Source organism: Myotis myotis, unplaced genomic scaffold, assembly GCF_014108235.1.
Source record: "Myotis myotis isolate mMyoMyo1 unplaced genomic scaffold, mMyoMyo1.p scaffold_m19_p_19, whole genome shotgun sequence".
NCBI lineage: Eukaryota > Metazoa > Chordata > Mammalia > Chiroptera > Vespertilionidae > Myotis > Myotis myotis.
In genome coordinates, this window is record NW_023416323.1 from 14,153,244 (window position 1) to 14,176,492 (window position 23,249).

Here is a 23,249-nt window from a genome sequence, read left to right on the forward strand (position 1 = left end):
CAATACTGTCTTAGAGATTGTTCCATATGGTACACAGAGAGTTGCTTGGATCTCTGCAATACATGGGCACTACTCCACTGCAGGCTACACTATAATTTCTTTGTCTTCCCAGTCTTTTACTACTCACATCCTTGGACACCTATGTCTGCTCCTTTGTGAGCACACCCGCAGGGCAAGTTCTGAGGTTCCCCCTTTCTTTGGAGCAACTATGCTGGACCCCGAGAGCAGGAAGCTCTGTGAGCCAGGTCCCCAAAACTGCTGATAGGTCTGGGGACTCTGGACCTGCCCCTCTGGGCCCTCTTCCCTCCTCCTCATCCCTGTGTCCTCCTGCTCCCCTCACAGATCATGCTCTTGGGAAAGGGTCTAAAACCTTACATTCTAGGCTGTAGAGGGACTTAGCTTAACGGAGTGGTTTTTAACCCTTTTGTGTAAATAAGATTGTCTTCTATCCCTTCAAGGCCCTGTGCTGGAGGGCATCAGTGTCCTAAGAGGGGAGCCTCCCGGCCGCCCCAATGATCGCCAAGGCAGGCCAGACAGTGGAGGGTTAGGGGTCATCTTAGTCCCAAAGCAGTGTCTGTCCTGCCTATTTCCACTGTTGGCCTTTCTCTTTATCCCTGACCTCCCCTCCCCGATCCCCAGCTTAAGAATGATAACAGGGGATAGATAACCCAGGGTACTGATGGTGATCCCTTACCAGAAACATGTTGTTCACGTCTACTTTGACATGGTCTCCACTTAAATCGTCACAACTCCAAAGTTCAGGACCACCGCCCTACTTCACAGATGCACCCGAGGGGCAGAGAGGGGGGCTGGCCTTCTGGTCACATCTGTTGATGGTGACATTACTCCGAGACCCTGGCCCCAGCCCTGCCAAGGGGCCCCAGGCAGTCAGGTCCAGGCCTTTCCTTGAGGGTGGAACAGGCACATTTGCAAGGGAGTTGGGGCTGGGGGTCTGGGACTCTCAATCAGCTGGACCCAATGTCCCAGCCTCCTTTGTTCTCTGACCTTGAAGAGAAACCCTGAGGCTAGGAGTCTCACAGGGCTGGGAAAAGTCCAGGGTCAGACATGACTCCAGCTGGGAATGAGACAGGAAGAAGCAGAAGAGGTGTGGAGAAAGCCAGTCAGCATGTAAATCCAGACTTCATGAAGGAGTTGGAAGGTCTGGTCCTGTGCTCTGGCTGGCCTGGGTCAGTGCTGGCTGCAGGCGTTCCCTGTCCCCACCACACCCCCTAGCCTACTTACTCCCTCAGGCTGCCAGATGGGAGCCTGGGCAGAGTCCAGCCATGCCCCCAGGGCTCTGCCTCCGACACTGTGGGGCCTTCCTGCTTCTCCTTCCCCAGCCACCTCAAGGTGGCAAACGCCAAAGGGAGGTGGCCTGGGTGAAATGCTCAGCACACCCTGGACGCAGACGCTGGCCTGCCCACCCCAGGGGACATCAGGACTCAGCGGGTGGTCTAGCTGTTATCACTGCCGCCTTATTGCAGCGCTGGTGGTGGCTGCTGGCAGCGGCCCCAGCTGCTCCTCTGGGCTGGGGCTCCCAGCCGGCACACGGTCCCCAGGGGGCGCTGCGTCCTCAGGTCGGTGGCAGCAAAGGGAAAGTCGCTCCGGCCACGCGGGGCGCCGTTGCGCGTGGGGTGTTGCCCAGGAAGCCAGGTACTAGGGAGCCTTTCTTTAGCGCTCAGGCCAGGTCTGCGGGAGAGAAGCGCTCCCTGCCCGCGCCCACGTGCACCCCGAGGTAGCGCCAAGGCCATGGGAGTGAGGGTCTCGGTCGCGGCTCGCCAGTCCCAGCCAGAGGGCTGGCGGGTTGCGCGGGCGCGTGGGGCAGGAGGGGTGGAGGGGTGCCGGCGCGCCTGGCCGTCGAGGCAGCGCGGAGGCGGGCACGCTGCGGAGGGCGGGCAGGCGGGAGGGCGGGCGGGGGCAGAGCTTATAAAGGCCCGCGGGTGGCGAGGGAGGGCGGGAGGCAGCCGCCAAGCGCCGTCCGCCCCTGCTGAGCCTCCGCGAGCCGCGGGGAGCCGCGCGTTGCGCTCGCCGCCCGGTAGGGCTATCCCGGGAGTGGACGCGGGCCCCGGACCGAGGAGGAGTGTGCGGAGGCGCTCGGGTCCCTGCCGACAAGCCTGGGGTCCCGGCCGCGAGGCGCGGCACGTGAGGCGACCCGCCCGGTGCACCATGGCGAGCCAAACGCGGATGCCCCGCGCCGCCCCTTAGCGCCGCGGCGGCCCAGCGACCCCGGGCCCGGCCCGCGGGTCCCCCGGGCATGGAGCGGCACGTGCTCGGCGCCGTGCTCTACTGGCTGCTGCTGCCCTTGGCGCTCCTGGCCGGTGAGTGGGGCGGGCGCGGCGAGCTCGGAGCGGGGACCGGCTACGTCCCGCGCTCCCCTTCCCAGCCCCGCCGCGAGCGAGGCCGGCGGGCGGGGGCTGCGCGCGGGCGGCGTGGAGGTTGCCCTGGACGCACGGCCCTCGGCGCCCGCATTCCAGAAGCATGAGAGCGCCGGGGAGGCCGGGGCGGCGCGGGCCGTCTCGCAGGGGCCCCGTCGGAGCGCCGGGCCGGGAGGGTGGCAGCGGGGTGGCCACGGGGCAGCCCCGCGAGCGCCTTGGGAGAGTGCGGTTGGTTCCCCCGCCCGGGCATCGGGGAGCGCCCCCCCACCCAAGGGGATTGTTGCCCCCGTGGGACGGGCTGGAGAGCCTGTGAAGGGGGCACAAATCTCTATTTCATGTTTGAAGAAAAAAAAAAGTACACGCAAACTTGCATCATGACTTCCTGCCCAGTGTGGGAGAAGGCGGGCTTCCTGCCTGGAGCTGTTTAATCTGGAGCCTCCGGAGCAGAACTAACGTCTGTGCCCTGGGCGCGGCCCCCCACTCTTCCCTGCCAGTCCCCACGCCCCGCCGGCCGAGCTGAGGCCCAGGCTTTGGAAAAAGTAGTTCGGGTTCCTCCCTGCCCTTCGCTTCTCTTCTGTGCCCTGGCTCACTCCGCACTCTCTAGTGCGGCCCTGGGCTATGGGAGGGAACACCCTCAGGAGGCTCTGGCCCTGGTATCCGAGCATAGGGTCCCCAACCCTGGCACTTCTGCCGGAAGCTCATCCTGTGCTTCTTGCTGTCAGGCCTCTCCTTCCGCCCCCCCTGCCCCCTGTGCCCCGGGCAGAGTGCCCAGGAGCTCATTCCATCCTTCACGCTGCCCCCAGCTCCCTCCACGTGGGCTGTCTCTGCTGGGTGTCAGCTGAAAAGCATTCTGATTAAATTAATTTACGGAGCCATGGGAAGGTTTGCATTGGGTGCAAACATCTGGCTGTTGGGTGGAAATATGTCAAGCCATGGTGGATGGGGTGTTTTTATTCTGAAAGCCTTTCCGGAGCCTCCTAACTCACTCCAGGTAGGCCTCTGCCAGCTTCTGTTATAGGTGAGAGCAGGCTCCCCTGGGCCAGGAGTGTGGGAGATCCACAGCGGCCTGCACTTTGGCTCCTAGACAGACTGTGTTTTGATTTGTAGCAGAGAAAGGTGGTGAAACTTGGGAAATTTTTCAAGACAGGACTCGGTGAAAACATTGAGGTCGGAGAGGAGGGTTTGAGTCCTCCCTTGTGTGTACAGGACAGCATGGGGTGTGCCCGGGAGCGTGCAGGGTCAGCGGCTGTGCACCGTGCCTCCCCAGAGGGCACAGACAAGCAGGACAGACGCAGCTCGAGGTCGGCTTAGAAGCTGGTGCCGTGAGGGGTCGGGGGGGGGGGGGGGGGACAGGGAAGCTTCTCAAAGGTGCAGGCTCACCTGCCCTCCCACAGCGCACCTGTATCCTCTCTGGCCTGGCCCCTGAGAGGAGAGAATCAGATGCTCAGACCTGCCGAGGTGGGGTCCCTCCTGAAGGGCGTGTGTCCCCTAGGTGGTGAGTCTCCTTGCACAGGGGCGGCAGACTTCTCCTGTAGTGGCCAGGTAGTAAATATTTTCACATCATGAAATCTTCGGATATTTTTCCAACTATTAAAAAATGTAAAAACCACTCCTAGCTGTGGGCTGTGCCAAAACAAGTAGTGGAGCCAGGTTCGGCCCAGGGCCCGGAGTTTGTTGACCAAGGATTAGGCAGGGGTCCTGGCTTCTTTTCTGGGTCTTGGCGGCTCCTCATGTGGCCCCTCGGAGAGGTCTCTTGTCCCTGGATGTGGAGGTGGCGCTAGTGCAGGGTTTCCACCTGGGTCATAGTGGAGTCACCTGGGGAGCTTGAGGACTAATTCTTTATACTTGTTGCTCAGTTTTGCTGTAAACCTAACTGCCCCCAAAATAAAGTCTATTAATTTCTGAAAAGGCCTGATGCCCAGGCCACACCCCACACGGCTTCTGTGCCTGGTTGTGGGGCTTGGGCTTCCGTATTTTTTCTTAAGCTTTGAGGGAGGGTGATGTTGAGCCGGGCTGGCGGGTGATACCTGAGACCCTGTCCAGGGCGTGGGCAGCTCCCGTCCCCAGGGGCCCACTGGCTGTCCTGGTATCAAGGCCGGCTGCCCGGCTGGAGGTGGAATGTTCCCTCAGTTGTCTCCTGAGCTCCTCCTCTCTGACAAGCTCTGGAAATGGCTGTTTCTACAGTTTTGGAAGTAAGAGGTGGGTGCTAGGTAAGGCCTTCAGAGGATGTTAGTCAGACTTGTGCTGGCTCAGGCAGCAGTCATGGGGAGAGTTTGAATCATCCTGGGGTGCCCCTCGCCCCCACTCCACTCCCCACGTGGTGCAGGATTACTGCCCGAAAAGCCCAGCCTCCTCGTCATGATAGGCTCCCCGAGTCCCCCAGTGAAGGGTGGAGGCCTCAGCAGCTCACCTCTTGTCCCTGGAGCCATGGAGGTTCAGGACCCAACGCTGGAAGCTTCTAGAGAGATGTCAGGCAGGACATGTGTGATCCCCATAGAACAGGCCACACCTCATGACTTGACCTTACAGGGCAGCCAGAAACAAACCTGGTAGCAGAAAGGGAGGCGGTTAGAAGGCAGTCGTTGTATCACTGACTACGTGAAAGTGGAAATGCAGTGCATGGCTTCTGCCACCCCGAAGGCACGCCCACCTCACACTGGGGCGTCACTTGCACCAGATGGATTGTCACTGAGAAGTGTTACCATTTAGAATGGGACACTTCCTCCTTTTCATAGTGCCACCGCACTGTCCCCACACCCCTGTGAGGAGGGCAGGACGTGGTCTTTTCTCTTGGCAATGAGAAAGTAGAGGCCTGGGCTTGGAGCCTTGTCAAGGTGTGGGATTCATTTGCCCAGTAACCCCGGGGTGGGGGTGGGGGGCACCGTGCTTGGCTTTCAGAGCAGCAGATCCCAGGTCTGTCCCATCCAGAGGCCATGCTCTGCGGTGCCACTGAGGAAGGAAAGCACCCAGACTGAGGGCCGTGGAGCTGGGGGCAGGTCCTGCTTTCCTCTGTGGCCCTGGGGGAGAGACACAGCCCTGTGCTGCCCCAGGAGGGCAGGTCTCTGGTTGACAGACTGAGGGGTGTGTGTGTGTGTTTGGGGGAGGCGCCAGGGTCTGCCAGGAGCCGAGGATGGGTCACTTGTGGTCATCTGCAGGCCATGATGCTGCTGGCAGCCAGGCCACGGAGAGCCCGGGCCCAGCCAGGAAGGGTCCTACAGAGGAAGTATTGTCTCGAGGTGGGAGGAGCGCCCAGCCTCAGGTCCTGGCCCCTCGGGCTGCTTCCTGGGCGGTGTCTCCCGGTTCTGACTGGGCACTGAGTTTGCTTTCGGTGCTCAGAGATGGAGAAGGAGGAGAGCCCTCGGCTGCCTCTGCTCTGAGCACAGCCACGGCTTTCTGTGGTGGCTGGGAGATGGGGCCAGCCCACCCGCGGGGCCACCACACCCTCCAGGGCCCAGTGCAGCCTCCTCCTACAGGAAGCCACTCTTGACCACGCTGGTTCAGAAAAACACTTTTCCTTAGAATTCAACAAAATGTTGGGGGTTTTCTGTTATCTGTTTTAGAAAGATGTAAGCTTTTAAACGGTGATTTCCCCCTGCTGGTTGCCACTGTAATTTGGTCCTTCCTCGTGTTAAGGACCAAGTATGCTGGAAGCAGTTGGTAAGGCAGCACATGTCTGCCGGGCAGTGGACCTGTCTCAAGCTTTCCCTCCAGGGGTGCAGTGTGGCTGGCCGCTGTACCTCCAGCTTCCTGTCCCCTCACCCTGAGTCCCCTGGAGAGGGGGGCGGGGAGGGTCAGGACCACCTGCTCTACACTCTTGACCTTTGAACCCCTGTGAATGTAGCCTGTTTTCTGGGTGAGGAACCTGGGTGTTGGGAAGTTATTTCACTCACCCAAGATCACACAGGTAGGAAGTGAGGAAGCTGGGGGTGAAATCTTCTCCTTCCTGGAGCAGGTGGTCCCATACCTGCTGGCAGGATATCACCTGTGGGAGACCCAGCGGTGGAAGGTCCTGGGGAGGACAGCGAGGGGAGGGAATGGAAGTGGCAGGGGAGGAGACTGGACAGATGGGGGAGGCTCAGCTGACTTGGTTGGAGGGGTTTGTGGGCAACAGAAGCCTCTGTCCTGCTCTGAACGTGCCAGGCCCTTACCCTTCTCTCTGTGTCTCAGTTTCCTCACCTGTAAGCAAGACAGTAAAAGCTTGAAGGCCACCCCCAGGCCTCTGATCTCTTGGTACCCAGGACTCTGGATGTGAGCAGAGGCAGGGCAGCCCTCATGCACGGTCCTGGTGGGCCAGGGGCCTTAAGCGTGTTCCCAGGTGCCAGCGCGCTGGGCCCACATGCTGGTAGTCAGCAGCCAGGCGGGGCCTCCAGGGAGCAGAATGGAAGGAGTTAGTTGCCCACCACCGGGGTTCATGCACACAGGGCTGCCCAGCCAGTAGTGAAGGGGGAGGTGAGGTGTCTGGGGGGGCCCTGGGTAGCCATAGCCCGGCCCTCAGCCAACACGTATTACGCCAAGCGGGCAGATTCCTGTGAGCTCGCATAGGACCTTTCCCTGAGTTTTTCTCGGTTCCATTCAAGCGTTCTCATCCAGATCTCGAGGGACTGAGCTCTGGGCAGGAGCCAGGGGCGAGTTCTGGTTCAGGGCCAATGGTGGTGGCCATGGGAGGAGCTAGGGGGCATCCTTCTCCATTTCTAACCAGGCTGGTTTTCCTGGGTGCCCCAGCTCCTGGTGCTTTGGTTCTGTAAGTGCCTTTGCTGGGTTTATGCATGCAGTGGTGTGCTGAGCCAGATGGGCAAGAAACACAGTACAACAAATTAGCCACACAAGGTGCAGTCCCCAACTACTGCCGCGTAAGACAGGGTCCCCAAATAGTGCCATACATAACAAGGTGCAGGCTGGGCATGGGGCTGGCTGGGCAGGGAGGAGGTGAGCACCAGGCAAGGCCAGTCTGCTGGAGGGAGAGAAGCTGGCAGCCAGGCGGGATGGCAACTCCAGGCTCCCAGACCAGTGCAGCGCGCCCAGGTCAGTCTCTCTGTCTCTGGAAGGAGCCAAGTGGGTGGCCTGGTGGGTGGGGGTGTTGTGGGGGTGTTTTTTTCTAAGCTCAGAGCCTCTGGTGGTGGCCAGGTGGAGGTGGGCAGGGGAAGGGCTGGCTAAGTGAGTGGACAGTGAGGGCCAGACTTGATCCCCTCCCCCTGGTTTTGATTTTTTTAATTCAGTTTTAATTACATAAGTAATGGATAAATACTTTTAATAAAATAGTGAAATTTTAAATCAGATAAGATGGAATTCCTGTTTTAACCCACTCACCTGCTCCTGGCCGGTGTGCTGGGGGCCCTGCAGGACCCATCGTGCTGGCGTGTCGGCTCTTTTGTCAGAGCATAAACGTTGCCTGCCTGTGTGCTGCCTGCGGCCCGGGACTCGGCTTCCCCTCAGCCCTGCCCAGGCGGCCACCATGGTCACTGTGCTCCCCCTCCGTGGGAGCGGAGTTGCTCCCAGGACTTTGGAATCACAGCAGTGCTGCCCCCTTTTGCTCCTATATGTTTCTCGGTGGTGGAAATGGGGCCAGGAGCTTCCCATTTTGTAGATGAACAGCCACAGGCTGAGACTGGGCAGCTTGGTCAGTCCTGGGGCAGGCTGCCCATCAGGGGGAAGTGAGAGCCGGCTGGGGGCAAAACGGGGCAGCGTCCGGGCCCAGACCAACGCCCGGGTGACGCCAGGGCACCCTCAGGCTGACGTGCGTGGCCTCCTGCTTGCCTGCAGCCGTCTGGGGGCCTTTGCTCTGTGGGGTGGGTCCATTTTTTGGTGTGTTTTAATAACATAATTATAGGGAGTATTTTTAGGTTCCCTCTAACGGGCCAGCTGTTTACCAGGCTTCTATCTGTGCACTGTTTTCTCCGTAAGTATATATAGCCGAGGCCACTTCTCCTTCCTTGGGTTCAGGCTAAAGAGGGACCGTGGCCACCTCAGCCACTTCTTGTGGTTTCCTTTGCCAGCGAATGGGTGGCAGAGACGGGCCTAAGAGCCAGCCGGCAGGCGAGGGCTCGGGGCCATGCCTCCAGCCCAGGTCCGCGAGCCACCAGGTGGGGAGGAGCTGCGTGCTGGGAGCTGAGGCTGGGGCGGGACATGCTTCCTCAGGCCCCTTCCAGGCGGCTCCCAGCTCAGCTCAGACCCACAATGTCTAGGTGTGCCAGCTAGACCTGTCCCTCCCCAAGCTCTCCTTGTCCCACTCCCCCTGCCCTGTGAAGGCCTTCCTGTGAATCCGGGGGAAACAAAATAAAACTACCACATAAACAGATTCCTTGTGCCTGAGGAGCAACCAAAGGCGTGATTGTGGCCAGGACCAGAGGGCAGAGCCAGAGAGGGCCAGGTGAGGGCTCCCTGGCAGGGGGCCTGTGAGGAGTCCCACTGGCCTCAGACCTGGGTCTCAGTCTTACCTTGTGAAACTACCAGCACCTGTGACCTGTCGGCTGGGACTCCCATCACCCCAGCTCCTCCACGGAGCGGGTCCAGGTCTGCCTCTATGGCATGGCTGCGATCTCCCTCCGTCCTCACTTGATTTCTGTTCGTGGTTAAAGCACCATTAAAACAACACATTATTATGACAACCTGAAACGCGTCTTTATAAGGGGAATGAGGTCATCCATTCACTACTCCTAACTCAGCTGTTTGCCCCTCCTTTTCCTTCCTGGTGGCCGGGATAATAAGGACCACGGCAACCCGAGGACGCCTGAGCGCCGGGCTCCGTGCTGCGTGCCTCTAGCCCCTCCTGGCGTGGCGGGGGTGCTCTTGTGCTGTCTCCCAAAGGAGCAGGCCTCCCAGACTGCCCGCAGGCGTGAGCGTGCCCTGGCAACTTACAGTCCAGGCACAGTTTGGACCCGGTGTGCTAGTTGCCCCTCCATAAGGCCGGCCTAGTACAGCAGCTCCCAGCCCCCATGAACTCCCTGCCCTCGGTCTCCATCTGCGTGTGACCCGCCCGTGCCTGACCTCGCTCTGTCTCCTAACCCCGTGGAGTTGTCTGGCCTCTCCTCCAGCAGACTGGCCACTTGGCACAAACCTTGGCATCATTTTTCTAACTCGGTGTGCCCTCGTCTCCCTACCTGCTCTGCACCCTCCGTTAACATCCACTGCCATTACACCCCAGGCTGGGACACACATGCGGCCCCTTGGCCCTCCCTGCCCCAGGCTTCCGGCGCTGTATCCAGAATCGTCCCAAATGGCCTTCCTGAGACATCTGGGCAGCAGTTCCTCCACACACAGCCCTGAGACCTGCCCCCTGTGAAAGCCCTGCTCCTCAGCCTGGCACAGGGCCCTCGATCATCTCGTCTTCGTTCAGAGTGAGCCCTTGACTGTCCTGCCTGCTGCTGTATCAGCACTCTACGGTCAGTGAGCATGCTCACGTCCTCACAGGTGGGAGGTAGTGGCCTCAGCTCATGGATGAGGACATGGGGGTGATGTCATGAAGGTAGGTGGTAGTTGGCACCAGGTCTGCCTGCCCCAGAGCCAGGGTTCTTGCCGTTGACGCTCCTGCTTCTCAGGAGCTCTGGCCCCAGTGCCTTCAGCCTGTGGGTGTAATGGGTGACTCCCAGTTCCTTCCTCCGGCTGTGCCTCATCCCCCACAAGCACCCAGCTTCTGTCTTGCCCCCCAACATGCTGAATTTGTGTTTGCCTTGAGGCCCTGCCAGCTGTTCCCTTTGCCACCATCTTCCTGTGGTTGCCCCTCCTCCCTTCCAGCCACTGGGGCACTCTGCCACCTTTGTACACTGGCAAATGTGTTTGGAGAAGCTGCTTTAAGCCGGGTCCTGCTTTAAGCTTTGGGGATCCTGACAGTCCCCAGTGGAGGGCAGCTCTTAGTCCGTGCATTATGTTTTTAGCTGAGATGATAAGTGCCGGGGTCCTGAGTGTCCTGTGTGGTGAGGTTTGACAGTTGAGTACGTGCATACACCCACCTCCTCAAATGAGACGGGTACTTCTGCTCCCAGGGCCCCCCATGCCCTCTCTGGTCGTCCCCCACGGCTCTGACTTCCTGTCACCCTAGGTCAGTTTGCTGTATTTGGGGTCCAGGTACAAGGGCCCACGAGGGCCATGTGCTGCTGTGTCTGGTGCCTTTGCTCGTTCAGAGCTTCTGCAGTTGGCCCAGGCTGGCGGTGGTGCCTTCTTCTGTAGTTAGTGCCCCTCTGCTGTACCTGCACATCCGTTTACCCGTTCTTTTCTGGAGATCGTGAGCGAGGTGGCTAGTCGTGTCTGTCTCTGTGGACACATGCCGAATGGCCTTCCCTCCTACACTCCTGGGCGTGGGGTTGCTGAGTTCTCCGGGTGCCGTGGTTTCCGCTCCCTGCACGGGACGGGCTCCAGTGCTCACGCCCTCGCCAGTGCGTGGTGGTGTGCCTCTGATTTTAGCTGCTTTGTGGGCGTGAGATGATATCTTTAATCTGCATCACCCTGATGTTAATCACCTTTGATATCTTTTGTGACGAGTCTCAAAGTCTTTTACCCTCTTTTAAAAATTTGTTGTTTGCCTTTTAATTTCTGACTCTTCGGAGTTCTTTTTTTTTTTTTAAATATATTTTATTGATTTTTTACAGAGAGGAAGGGAGAGGGATAGAGAGTTAGAAACATCGATGAGAGAGAAACATCGATCAGCTGCCTCCTGCACACCCCCTACTGGGGATGTGCCCGCAACCAAGGTACATGCCCTTGACCGGAATCGAACCTGGGACCCTTGAGTCCGCAGGCCGATGCTCTATCCACTGAGCCAAACTGGCTAGGGCTGGAGTTCTTTTTTTTAAAAAAAAAAAAAATTTTTTTATTGATTTCAGAGAGCAAGGGAGAGGGAGAGACAGAAACATCAACAATGAGAGAGAATCATTGATCGGTTGCCTCCCGCACGCCCCCCACTGGGGACCGTGCCCGCAACCCAGGCATGTGCTCTTGACCAGAATCGAACCCGGGACCCTTCAGTCCGCAGGCCGACACTCTATCCGCTGAGCCAAACCCGCTCGGGCAGGAGTGCTTTAGGGGTTCTAGGTTTTAGGCCTTTATCAGCGATATGCACTGGAAATATAGGGTGGGGTAAAAGTAGGTTTATAGTTGCAAATACACAGAACACAGTTTATTGTATTATTTATTAATTACTGTATTATTCTCTATATAAACAACTGTAAACCTCCTTTTGCCCCAACCTATATTTTCCCCACCTGTGGCTTACCAACTCTAATCATTTCCTGAATGCTGTCTGTTTAATAGCAGGTGTTTTAATTGGAAGCCATTAGCTTGCGACGTGCTCTGGTTAGATGGCCAGCTCCCCAGCCAGAGCATTGTGAGGCAGCTGCGGCCGGGTGCCGGGCACGGGGCCTCGCTCAGCATTTCCTGGCTGGTGGGCCTGCCACTTTGGCTGGGATGGTTCCCTCCCAAGCTTCCTGCCTTCACCTGTGCCCTCTGTTCGTTCCCTCCCCCCCCCCCCCCCTCTCAGATCCTCTCCCAGGGCCTTTGTCCTGCTGTTGTGGGGACCACCCTCGCTCACCCACCCTTGTCCTGGGTGTCGTGGGCGTGGCTGGGACTCTTGCCCTGTTATCTTCAGCATGGCCTCCCCTGGGCCACCTGTTGGGTGAAGTGGGTTCCTTTCAGCCTCTGCAAAGTGATGGTCTGCACCCCCCCCCCCCCCCCCCCCCCGTCCCCTGTGGTTCCAGGGACTCATGGCCATCTTTGTGTGCTGCCTGCTTGTCCTTCTGACTGTTTCTCAGAAAAAAACTCTGAGTCCAAGGATAGCGGTTTCAGGACCTGCAGACACTATGCCCAGGTGCTTGGCGAGTGCACCTCCATCTGGCTCTGGCTTGTTTGATCCCCCAGGGAGCCGTGTGCAGCCCTGAAATGCTCCTGCATCTTCACAGTGGATGAACTGCCGTGTGAGTTCTTGGGGCCTGTCCTTGTCAGGCGGCTCCCCCCTCCCTGGGGTCAGCACAGCATCTCCTGCTTCCTTTTCTGCCCTCCCAGGACCCAGTGGCGTAGCAAACACTCCTGTTTCTCCTCCACTTTGTGCGGAGAGGCACCCACTTGCTTCCCAGAGACCAGTGCCTGGGTGGGGTTTTCTCCACCCTTTGAGGTCCTGCCGGCCCCTCTTGGGCACACTCATGTCCTTGCTGATGTTATTACAGCATTGTCAGCCGGTCCTGAGGTCCCTGCGGGGTTGTGTGTGTGTGTGTGGGGGGGGGGGGGGGCATAGGCAGAGACTGGGATAGGCTCATTGCTCTCTGATGTTCAAACCGGCCCCACCAGCTGCCGAGCCCTGCCCGGGGACACTTCCTATCTCACTGCAGGAGCTGTGTCCCAGACCTTATCAGTGAGTGCAGACCTTCCCAGTCCAGAGAGGGGGCCAGGCTGGGCCCTAATCTCCGAAGATCAGTGTTGGAGGGATGTGGGGGACCTGCTGGAGGTGCAGGTGAACCAGGGGCAGTGGCTTGAGGTCTCCCATGGGCCCGGGTGGAGGCTGAGGGGACCCCCTCATGGCAGCAGCCCCAGTTTTCCAGGAGCTGACTGTGATCTGGCTCCTGAGCTTGTCTGTCTGAGTTTGGCAACAACCTCTCCTGCCTCATTTTCCTCATCCTGGCAAGTGGGCACACATGTGACCTCATGAGAATGCGATTAGCACAGAAGCAAAGTATAGAGCATTGTCTGGCCTGGAGGTCACGCTGCGTGGGGTCCTGGATCTGGAGGGACCCTCTGGTGCCCTCTGCCTAAGAAAGCCAAGGGTCACCAGGCTCTCTTCCTCCCTATCACCCCACTGCCCTTAGAGTCTGGGGGGCCTCCTGGTCGCTTTGTATCCCCAGGGTTGCAGATGGAGACACTCCAGTTGGGGGCAGAGAAGTGGGGCGCTGTCTCAGTCCTTCCAGAGTGAGGTCCGGCTTACACAGAGTAAACAGAACCTAGGCTTTCGGGAGACCACACACGGAGGGAGCCCTGCTCCACTCTCCAGACTGGCCACCGCCTGACCTCTGCCCACTCACGCCTTCTCTCAGAGCAGAGCCCCTCTTCTCCCTCCCTATCTCCTCCCTTGTCCCTAAACGGGGTGGGCGGTCCTTGCGTCCGTGGTTCCCTGTTTGGGTGTCCCCTCGTAGCTCTCCACTGTTGGACCCCCTCCCGTGCTGTCCCACTCTTGTCCCCTCCTCCTCCTCAGGTCCCTGTCCTGGAGAGCAAGGAATGAAGACTGGAAGCCAGGAGTTATTTGCAAGGGCCACAGGGGGGTGGGCCAGCTGGGAGGCGACCCTGACCTTCTGGATCTTCCAGGGCTGGGGAAGGAGGCAGCCGGAGGAGTGATTAATTGCTGAAGCTTCTGGCTGGACAGGCTGCATCACATTCCAGAGCCTGAGAGACATTTCCAGGCACCCCGGGGGCGGGGGGCCTGTGCATGCGACTGTCTTCCAGAGGCTGTGTCTTCAGGAGGCGCTGCCAGCGTGCCTGTGGGGCGTGGCCCTGTGCGGGAGGGCTGAGGGCTTTTGGGATGAAGTGATCCTGTTGGGGGACAGTGCTTCGGAAACATCCAGCCAGGGCAGTGTCAGGAGCTTGGCCTTTGTGCAGGGTGACTTTAAGGACGTGGGCGGGAGTTGCCGAAAGAAGCCAGCCCAGGAGGAGGAGGTGACAGGGCACTGGAGCCATTTCATGGGGCCACCTGGGTCTGTGCTGCTTTTTCCCCCTCCCCCTGGGGCAAGGGGCCAGGTGGTGTGAGCCAGCCTCCAGGGGACTCAGGTCCTAGCATCTGTTTATGATGGTTACTTGCAACTTGAGGCTGGTTTCCTCATTGTACTGTGTTCTTAGCGGCAGCTCCTGCCAGGGGCCGAGCGGTAGAAACCCACGTGGCTGTCTTAGGCACTGGGCAATGGGCACATCAATGGTTTCCTCACTTGCCACTGTGCAGAGGGCCCAGCTTCCTGCTGCTTTACCCAGCGCTCAGCACAGGCGAGCGGTTTACCCAGCGCTCAACACAGGCGAGCGGTTTCAGCCCTGGGCACAGATGCTGGACCTCGGGTCCCAGCTGTAGCGGGATGGTCATTCTGGTGGCCGTGCAGGGAGTCAGGGCATCAAGTGTTTGATCGGGGTCACTGCTTGTGTTACTGCCTGTGCCGCTTCTGTGGACCCTTGCTCTGCCCCAGCCCGCTCTGTGCCAGGTGGAGAGTGGGGAGCCTGTGGGGGCAGCCTCATCCTGAGCAGGGAGGAAGAGACTTTCCTCCACGCTCCTGGGTCCTTCCGCTGCTCTAATAGTTAAGTCGACATGAGACAGATTAACAAGAGAAAATAACCAAATTTAATGATACACATAAGCACGGGAACCCATGTACATGAGAGAGTCAGAGACAGAAAGGGAGATAAAGTATATAAGGCTCTGAGCTAGGGATACGGTAAAGCACCTGGGGCTCTAGGGGGAGGAGGGTCGCTGCTGGGTGATTAGAGCAGATGCTCAGTAATTAGAGGTCCGCCTGCCTAGAGATAAGTGAGGTCACCCCAAGCCCTGCCAGGTGGCTCGGTTGGAGTGTTGGGGGCCTCCTGGTGGTCTGTGAGGTCTGAAAGGTTGGCGACCGCTGCCCTACACTAAAAGTTTGTGAGCTTGATTCCCGGTCAGGACACATGTCTAGGTTGTGGGCTCTATCCCGTGGCGGTGGCGGTGTCTGTGTGGGAGGCAACCTATCAATGTCTCTCTCTCTCTCTCTCTCTCTCTCTCTCTCTCTCTCTCTCTCTCTCTCTCTCAAATCAATAAAAGCATATCCTCAGGTGAGGATTTAAAAAATTTTTTTAAGGTTATCTCTGATAATCTATTATGGGCAAGGCCCCTAATTTAAATTCTCCTAAGGAGTTAAGAGGAGGCAGAAGTTTCTGTCAAGCCTGCAGGGTCTCACTTGCCTTTGCCTCAAAATAATCCATGTACCCCCAGAGGCACATCTTGGGGCTCATTCTGAATCCCTACAATGGTCACTGGGCACTCCAGGGTACACCGTGTTGAGATTTAGGCTTGAGTGTGTATGGTCTGTATGCCCAGCAGCTGCTGGGCAGTGAGTCTCAGAACCAGTGGTTTAAGAGGCCTTATGCCTCCCTCTGCCTGCTGCGGGAGAGGGGGGGGGGGGAGTGAGTGCCCCCAGAGCAGAGGCAGTGGGATGGGAAGCTCCTCTTTCCCCCTCCCACCTGACTCAGCTCCAAGTTCTCTCTCTGCTGCTGGGTGCCCTGGGGCGATCACTCAGCCTCTCTGGGCCTGAACGTTCACCTGTAAAAGTGGAACAGAACCACCTTCTGTACTGTAGGCAGTCCCTCTGGAGCAGAGCCGGGGCACAGAGCCTGCTCCGCCAGCCGCCCAGCACCAACAGCCACCCTTCCACCCATGGGGTCTTTCTGAGGCCACTTGCTTCAATGTCCACTTGTAAGATTAGCGCCTGCTCTGCTTGTCCTCATGCCCTGGGCCCAACCTGCCAGGTGCTAGGGGTAGAAGGACCTTGCGAAGTCCACCTGAGTGAGAGGTGGGGTTGGTGCTGTCTCGCCCACACCCTCATGGCCTTTGCTGAAAATTTGATGACTAGCCTCTTAGTCACCCACCTCTCAGGGCCAGCAGGGCTGCGTCCCATGTCATCGCCAAGATGCAGTTGCACGCCATGCACTGTTACCACGGAGCTCTTCCTCGCCGCCCTCGGGCATGGCGGTGGCCTCACCAGTGAAGAAGCTGAGGCATAGAGCTGTTCAGCGGCTTGGTGACGTCCAGCCACCAAGGCAGAGGCTGGGCGGGGGGGTGGGGGGGTGGGGAGGGGGGCGTGGACGGCTCTCAGCTTTAGGCCGGTCGAGTCTGCTGGTTCTGGCTGAGTCATGGGCTGCTGGGTGCTCCCACAGGACAGCGGCGAAGGCACTGAGAGGCCGACTTTGTGGGCTGCTGGCAGAGGGTCCTCCCCAGCCCAGCAGGAAGGGAGTGGCTCAGGCAAGCACACTCCGGCCCACAGCCTGGAATCCTGGCTAGGGGTGGGGGGTGCCTGTGCTGGTGGCCACCTCTCCTGGTTCTTTAGTGTTGGCCGCTGGGGAGCATTTTGTCCTGCCCTCCCTGAGGAGGGACACCTGGCTCCACACCCAGGGGATCATCTCCAGCTTTGGTTGGGAAGCTGCAGGGCAGAGGACAAGGCCTCACCAGGCAGCTCCCTGCTCCCAGGACAGGGTTGGGCATTGGCTGACGGAAAGAACAAGATGGGGGTGCCCTGTAAAACCCCCATTGGCCCTCTGCTGTTAGTGGGCCCCTGGCTGAGTGCCTGAGGGCAGGCCCTCCCTCTGCTTCCCATCCCCTCAGCCATGAAGTCCTCTTGTGGCCTCTTGGGGAAGCCGCTGAGTCAGCTGTGCTGTACGGATGAAGGTCACAGCTTAGAGGTGAAGCAAGTTCCAAGTCCCACAGCTGGAAAGGACCGGAGCCAGAGTCCGTTGTGGGGCCCACGGGGCCGGTCAGAGCAGTGCCGGTGTGTCGGTATCAGGGCAGAGAGGACCAGGGGACTCCTCACTGGGAATGGGTGTCAGGCTGACCTTGTGGGCTGACTGTGCCTGCAGGTTCCCACTCGGGCTCCACAGGGCCCGCCCAGATCGAGACTGTGAGGGTGGAATTGTCCAGTTGGGCCAGCAGAGTGAGTGGGGAGGGACCCCAGCCAAGGGGCTGGTGTCAGTGAGCATGTCTTCATGTAGGTGGGGTGTCCCTGGCCTCAAGAATCTCTCCAAGTGAGAGGGACAACCTGGGAGGCGTTGGGAGCTGGTTTCTGCAGGCCCACTGGGCGCCTGGTGAATGCAGGAGATGCCAGGCCTTCCTGGCTCCCATCTTGGGCTCACCTGGCCCTTTTGTTTTCTGTCCCTCACGGGTCTCACACCATCGGCTGCAGCAGCTGGAAGAGGAGCCCAAGAACCACAGATCCTTGTGTTAGCAGGGACTCGGGAACACAGTGCAGCCAGGCCTGGGTCCGGGGCCAGTCCGCTGCCGCTTTCAGCCTCTGTCCTCATGTTGACTGGAGTCTGCAGGTTCCCAAAGGCTTGTCCCTGACCCGCAGGAGCAGGAGCAGGAGCAGGAGCAGGAGCAGGAGCAGGAGGGGCCTGGAAGGGTATCTGTGGTCACGGTGCAGTGGGCGCGGGGCCTGACTCCAGTTCCAGGGCTCCGTGGCTTTGGGCAGGTGGCTGTTTCTGAGCCTAGCCTTCGGCCGCCAGGATCGAGCACAGGCCCAGCCCAGGTGGGGGACAGAAAGCACTCTTCATGTTCACGAAGAAAACAGCACCGATACTGTGGCAATGAGAATCAACTCTAATACCATCAGTGTGCCCAGCCTTCTGCAGGGCATCGGAGGCGGGCAGGGCGAGCATCCCTGTGTGACAGGCGGGGAAGCCGAGGCTCAGAGTCATACAGCTCACAGCCGTGGGCCGTACCTTTAGCCAAGGCTATTCTGACTCCAAAGCCCGAGTCCTGTGGCCACTAGGCCACCAGGTCCAGAAGCAGGTCCTCAAGACTGTGCCGTCGTGGGCAGCAGCCCCGAGGTGCAGGCTGCTCGGGGGCAGGGTCCAGCTGAGACTGGGGTGTGTGGGTGAGAGCCAGCCCGACCCTGGATGCTGGGAAGGGACCATCGATCGCTGACCTCCCTGGGGTGGAGCTCTGAGCCCTGGGTGGGATTAGCAGGAGAGGGCAGCTGGCTCTGCCACTCTGGACCAAGGGAGCCCTCCCACCTCTTGGGTCCCCTTCATCATGGCCTCCTGGGACCCTTGAGGATGTCTGCTGCTTGCTCTGCTGTTAGGAATTAGATTAGTTTTCCATAAAAACAGGATGTGGTGGGTGAGATGGCTGTGTCGGCCTTTTTTCTCACTCCTCTTTTTCCAGGAACTGAACGTATAGCTTTAGCCAGGACTGCCCTGTCCCCACCCGCTGCCTCTCCCAGGGTTCAGGGAACGTGGCTCTCTGCTCTTAAGTGGCTGCTTAATCAGCTTCTCCTCTCATCTGGGAGCTTATTCCATCATCAGGAGCCAGCACGCCGACGGTTGTTTTGTCTCCGGGCTGGGCATGGCGTGGGGGAGGGGCTGCAGGGCCCGCGGGGCAGCCGTGAGATGGTCACTGCCGAGGACGGACATTGTGCTGGCCCTGTCTGGAGTCTGTGGTACTGGACTGCACCTTGGGTGATGGCCTGTGGGAGCGAGCAGGCACCTCTGCCGCTCCCCCCAGAAGGACACCCCCAAGACAACACAGAACTTCAGGGGTTTGCCAGCCTCATCTGGAGGGGCCATTGAATTAAGGAGGTGGTGGAGAGCTAGGCAGGGTAGTGGGCGTGCCTGGCCGTGCACATGGGGAGGGGCCTGCAGGTGTGAGCTCTGTGGCCTCTTAAGGAGAGAGTCCAGTTGTCTGGAAGTCTTGGGCATAATTGGGAAGGCTGGTGGGGGGTGGGGAGCTGTGTTGGGGAGGGTGGGTTTTGTCCTGCCAGTGATGGGAGCTGTAGAATCCCCTGGCTCCCTCCTTGCTCTGAGTCCTTGAAGGGACTGCCCCACCGTTAAGGACCCAGGTCAGAGGGAGCTGGTCCAGCCTGGCCTGTCACTCACTGGCTGTGTGGGCTAGGCTTGTGAGCTGTGGGGACCTTCCCTCCCCAGGCACAGGCCCTCGTGAGCCGACAGCAGTGGGGCCTCCCTCCGCCTCGGGCTCCTGTAAGTGTGGGACCGGTGCCTTGCCTAAGCTGAGAGCTGATGGCACTGTACTTTCGGGGAAATGGGAGAGATTGGGGAGGGGAGCGTGGTTTCCAGCAAAGCCAGCTTCCCCCTCAGCCACTTCTCAGCAGGCCCAGGCTTCGTGCCTCTGGAAGTTTCAAACTTGATTTAAGAGGGGAAAGGCCCCGTGGCCTGCTTATGCAGAAGGGCAGGGCCTGCCCCACCCCCTTCCGCTCTCATCCTGAGCCGTCCAGACCTCTGTCCCCCTCGGCAGGACTGTGTTAGGCAGCCGGCTGGGGCCTCTGTGTTCTGGTCTCCCCAGAATTGGGAGTGCCCAAGACCAGCGAGGTTGGCACCTCCTTGGTGGCACAGGGCCTGGCTCAGGAAGGTCACAGGTACATTTATTGAGGCCCAGAGAGACCATGGCCTCAGGTAGGGAATGCCCCTTGGACATGACCCCGGATGGAATTGCAGCGCTCAGAAGTGGCTCGTCCTGGGAGGACATCCCGAAATGCATGAGCGATTCCTCGAGGAGGGAGAGGAACTGTAGGGAGATGAGCAAGGGAACTTCAGCATAATCAGTAAAGTTTCATTTGGTAAAATATCCATTTGGGGGAGAATTGCGTGAGACAGACAGGTGGTACCAGGAGGGATGGGACTGAGTGTTTACTTTCTGTGATTTTCTGCATCTAAACAACATTTTGAAAATGAAGAAAAGGAAAGTGAAAGTTATATGAACTGCTCAGCGACCTTTCTTGCAAAAGGGAAACTGAGGCCCATTTCTGGCCTGACAGAGTCCAGGGTTCAAGCCTGGGGAGGCCACCAGCCATCTTGCCAGGCCTTCGCTGGTCATGTCCTTGGGTGCTCAGAGCGGCGTGGGCTGGGTCCCTGTTCCAGGGGCTGGTTTCCTGGGGGTGGGGCCAGCTGGTTGTTATGAGCGGACTGTGTTGATTTTTCCCTTGGTCTCTTCATGAGCTTGTTGAATTTCCAGGGAACGTGTGGGGCCCCAGTCAACCTGTCCACCCCATCCCCGAAGCCACACAGCTGTCACCTGGGCCTGGACTTCAGAGACAGGAGGGCCAGCCTGGTGTTCACAATGCAGAACCTCAGAATCAGCTGAATAAGCAGGGTTCTCCAGAGAAACAGAACCAAGAGGACACAGATAGCTATGACGTCTTAAGTAAGGGACACACACACACACACACACACACACACATTTATTTATGTCTATACATATATTTACACACACAAGTCAGGAGATTTATTTTAAGGAATTGGCTCACACAACCTCAGGGCTGGCAAGTCTGAAATTTGCAGGGCAGCTCAGCAGGCTGGATATTCAGGCAAGAGTTGATGTTGCAATCTTGAGTCCAAATTCTGCAAAGTCCGCCTCCTGGAGAATTCTTTTCCCCGGGGGGCCTCAGTCTTTGCTTCTAAGGCTTTTATCTGATCGTCTGTGACCTGCCCACCTTATGGATTGTCACCTACTTTACTTAGAGTTGACCGATTTAAACATGAGTCCCAACTAAAACATACCTTCACAGTAAACACAGACTGGTGTTTGACTAAACTGGGCGCCCAAGTTGACATGTACAATGAACCACCACACCCAAGCTGCTCCGTTACAAAAGTACCCAGCCTGCTACTCTAAAAAAACACAGACTCTGAGCTGATTTGCCCGTGACATCTCTGGCCACACCTCCAGGCCTTCCGGCAAGTTCCCTGACCCCACGCCCTCATTGGGAATGGAAATGGCATATCAGGTTCTCCAAGGACACCTAGGTGTCACCTGTCATCTGGTCCATTCTGGGGAAGCCATGGCACAGGGTGGGCAGGCTGAGCCTCCTGCTCAAATATGCATAGATGATGATAGCCCCTCCTCCCTAACAGCCAGATGGAGACACCCCACCCAGCTCCCTCATCCCTGGGGAGGTCAGGGTTGTGAAGGGGCCTGTGGTCCCTCCTCCCCTACCTGGCCAGGCTGCTCTCGGAGCCAGTGACCCCGCCCCCATCTGCCAGCAAGAAGTGGCCAGGTGGCATTCCTCCCTCGGTGTTAGTAAGGGCTTTGAGAGCAGGGCCTGCCATACCAGACAGGCCAAAGGACTTGGGGTGCTGGGGGCCTGCTGAGCCACAGGGCGGGGCTCTGAGTCAGCACCCCGACCTCGTGTCCTGAGCTGAGGAGGAGGCGTGGGCACCGGTTCTGCCTGGGGTGGATCCCTCATTGGGTAGGTGGCCACTGGGAGGGTTGAGCAGCCCGGAAGCTCTGGAAGCCCCCGCTGCCTCTGGGCCTGCTGCTGCAGGCTGTCCTTAAGGACGTGTCTCCACTCTGGGGAGAGGCAGGGCTTGTAAGAAGGCGCAGAGGCCAATGGAGCAATCTGTGTGGCAAATAGATGGTGACGGAGAAGCACGTTGCTTGTTCCTTCTGAGTTGGAAGAATTGCACACCCGTGTCCTGCCAGCTCCTGAGGTCTTCGTCCAGAGGGCCAGCTCTCTGTCCGTGGGGCACATCTGTGTTCCCTTGGAGGGGTGTCACCACAAAGATTGCAGGGCCCGCCCCCCACAGGTCTGGTGAGCCTGAGCATCTGCACTGCCACCAAGTCCCCAGATGGTGCTAATGGTGTGGGAACCCCACCTGGAGGACCGTAGCTCTATGAGGTGGGTCGTGCTAAGTTTTGTCACAGTAGAGAACTTGGGAAAACGTGGCCTACTGACTGATGGGGCCTTTGGGAGGTCCAGTCTCCAGTGATGGAGACCCAGACATTATGTATGGCCTGTGCCATGTGTCACAGCCCGTCCCACCTCATTGGCCATCCCCTGCCTTTCTCCGAGTCTGCCGACAGCTCCCCACACATTTCCTCTCTAGGGCCTTTGCACTGGATGTTCCGTGGATTTCCTGGCTCAGGCCCCATCTCTTTGCACTACCGGGTTTATGACCACACCTGACACAGGGAGTGCTGGTCCTTGGTGTTTGTTATTTGGGCACCTGTGGCAGATATGTACCCTCACCCCAACTTGAAGCTTGCATCGTCCTGCCATGTGGGCCAGCTCACTGTAATGGCTGTGGTGCTCTTGTAGGAGCTCTGTGTCGCCCTCTCTCATCCTCTGCCCTCTATGGAGGGGAGCGAGGTGGCTGCCCTTGCCCCGGGCCCTGAGTGGTCTGGGTAGGGTTGTTGCTGAGGGCTGAAGAGGCCCCATCTGGTGGTCAGTGCTGGGTGGGTTGTCTGGCTGGCAGGATCTGGGTGGCCCGGGCTGTTGCCTTGAGGAGCGGTGTGTGGGTTGGGTAAGAGGCCTGTGTCCTGGTTCAGGGGAGTCCTCTGGGCAGCGTGGCCTCATCGTGCCCATCATTTCAGGTGGCGTTGATGGCACCGCCTCTGTAGGAAGCCCCATGCTATGGAATGGGGCCACCTTTGCAGGAACCCCCACACTGTGGGAGGGGGCCACCTCTGTAGGAACCCAATCATATCAGTTGACCTGGAATTAGGGGGTAGGGATGGGTGTGGGAGTGGCTCTGGGTCATGGAGCATCATTGTTTACTCAGAGCCTAGCGGTAATCAGTGTGGTCCAGAGGCCTCTGGGCTTGTGGGGTCAGGCAGATAGTGTGAGGGGACTGTCCAGACTGCCTCCTCTGTACATTCCAGCGAGCAGGGTGGTGGCTGCTCCCTCTTCAGTTTTACAGTGAACTCGTTCCTGAAACCAGCATGCCCCCTCCCCTCATATGTGCCCTCGCTCTCAAGAGAGCCCCCCAACTAGCCCTCCACGAGCACATGCATGGCTATCGCATTAGGTCCTCACAGTCACCTGGGGAAGGCAGGGCCGGAAATGCTGGGAAATGCTGATGAGAGAAGGGGTGTGGAGGAGAAGCAGCCACTGGCCTGGGGCCTGCAGCCATCTCTGCTCGAGGCCGGCTCTGTTCATGGCTGGCTCTGCTCGAGGCTAGCCTTGGGTCTTTCCGGGCGTGGCCTCTGGCACAAAGGAGCCATTTCACCCACCTGCCCCACCTACCCGGGGGCTGCGACCTCATTGGGGAGAGCACCAGCTGGACCCCAGGCAGACCTGAGTCATAACCTGAGGCCTCACCTGGCCCCACCCCTGGACAGCTGTCCTGTCACCGCCTGGTTCTGGCTGCACCCCTCCCAGGTAGGCCCCTCTGTGACAGGGCCACCTGTGGACTCTGGCAGCTGGTGCAGGAGGAGCCCCTTGCCTG

The 23,249-nt window shown here is 58.9% G+C and overlaps 1 protein-coding gene across 5 annotated transcripts in view; it reads left to right on the forward strand.

The window, feature by feature from the left end:
- The first annotated feature begins 1,953 nt into the window (after positions 1-1,953).
- PIEZO1 (piezo type mechanosensitive ion channel component 1) overlaps positions 1,954-23,249 on the forward strand; it is a 59,862-nt gene continuing 38,566 nt past the window's right edge. For all 5 annotated transcript variants that reach the window (XM_036346259.1, XM_036346262.1, XM_036346261.1 and 2 more), the window contains exon 1: positions 1,954-2,318. In XM_036346259.1, coding sequence (XP_036202152.1) covers positions 2,255-2,318 — 64 coding nt within the window. In that variant the 5' untranslated portion in view covers positions 1,954-2,254. The remainder of the gene's footprint in view (positions 2,319-23,249) is intronic.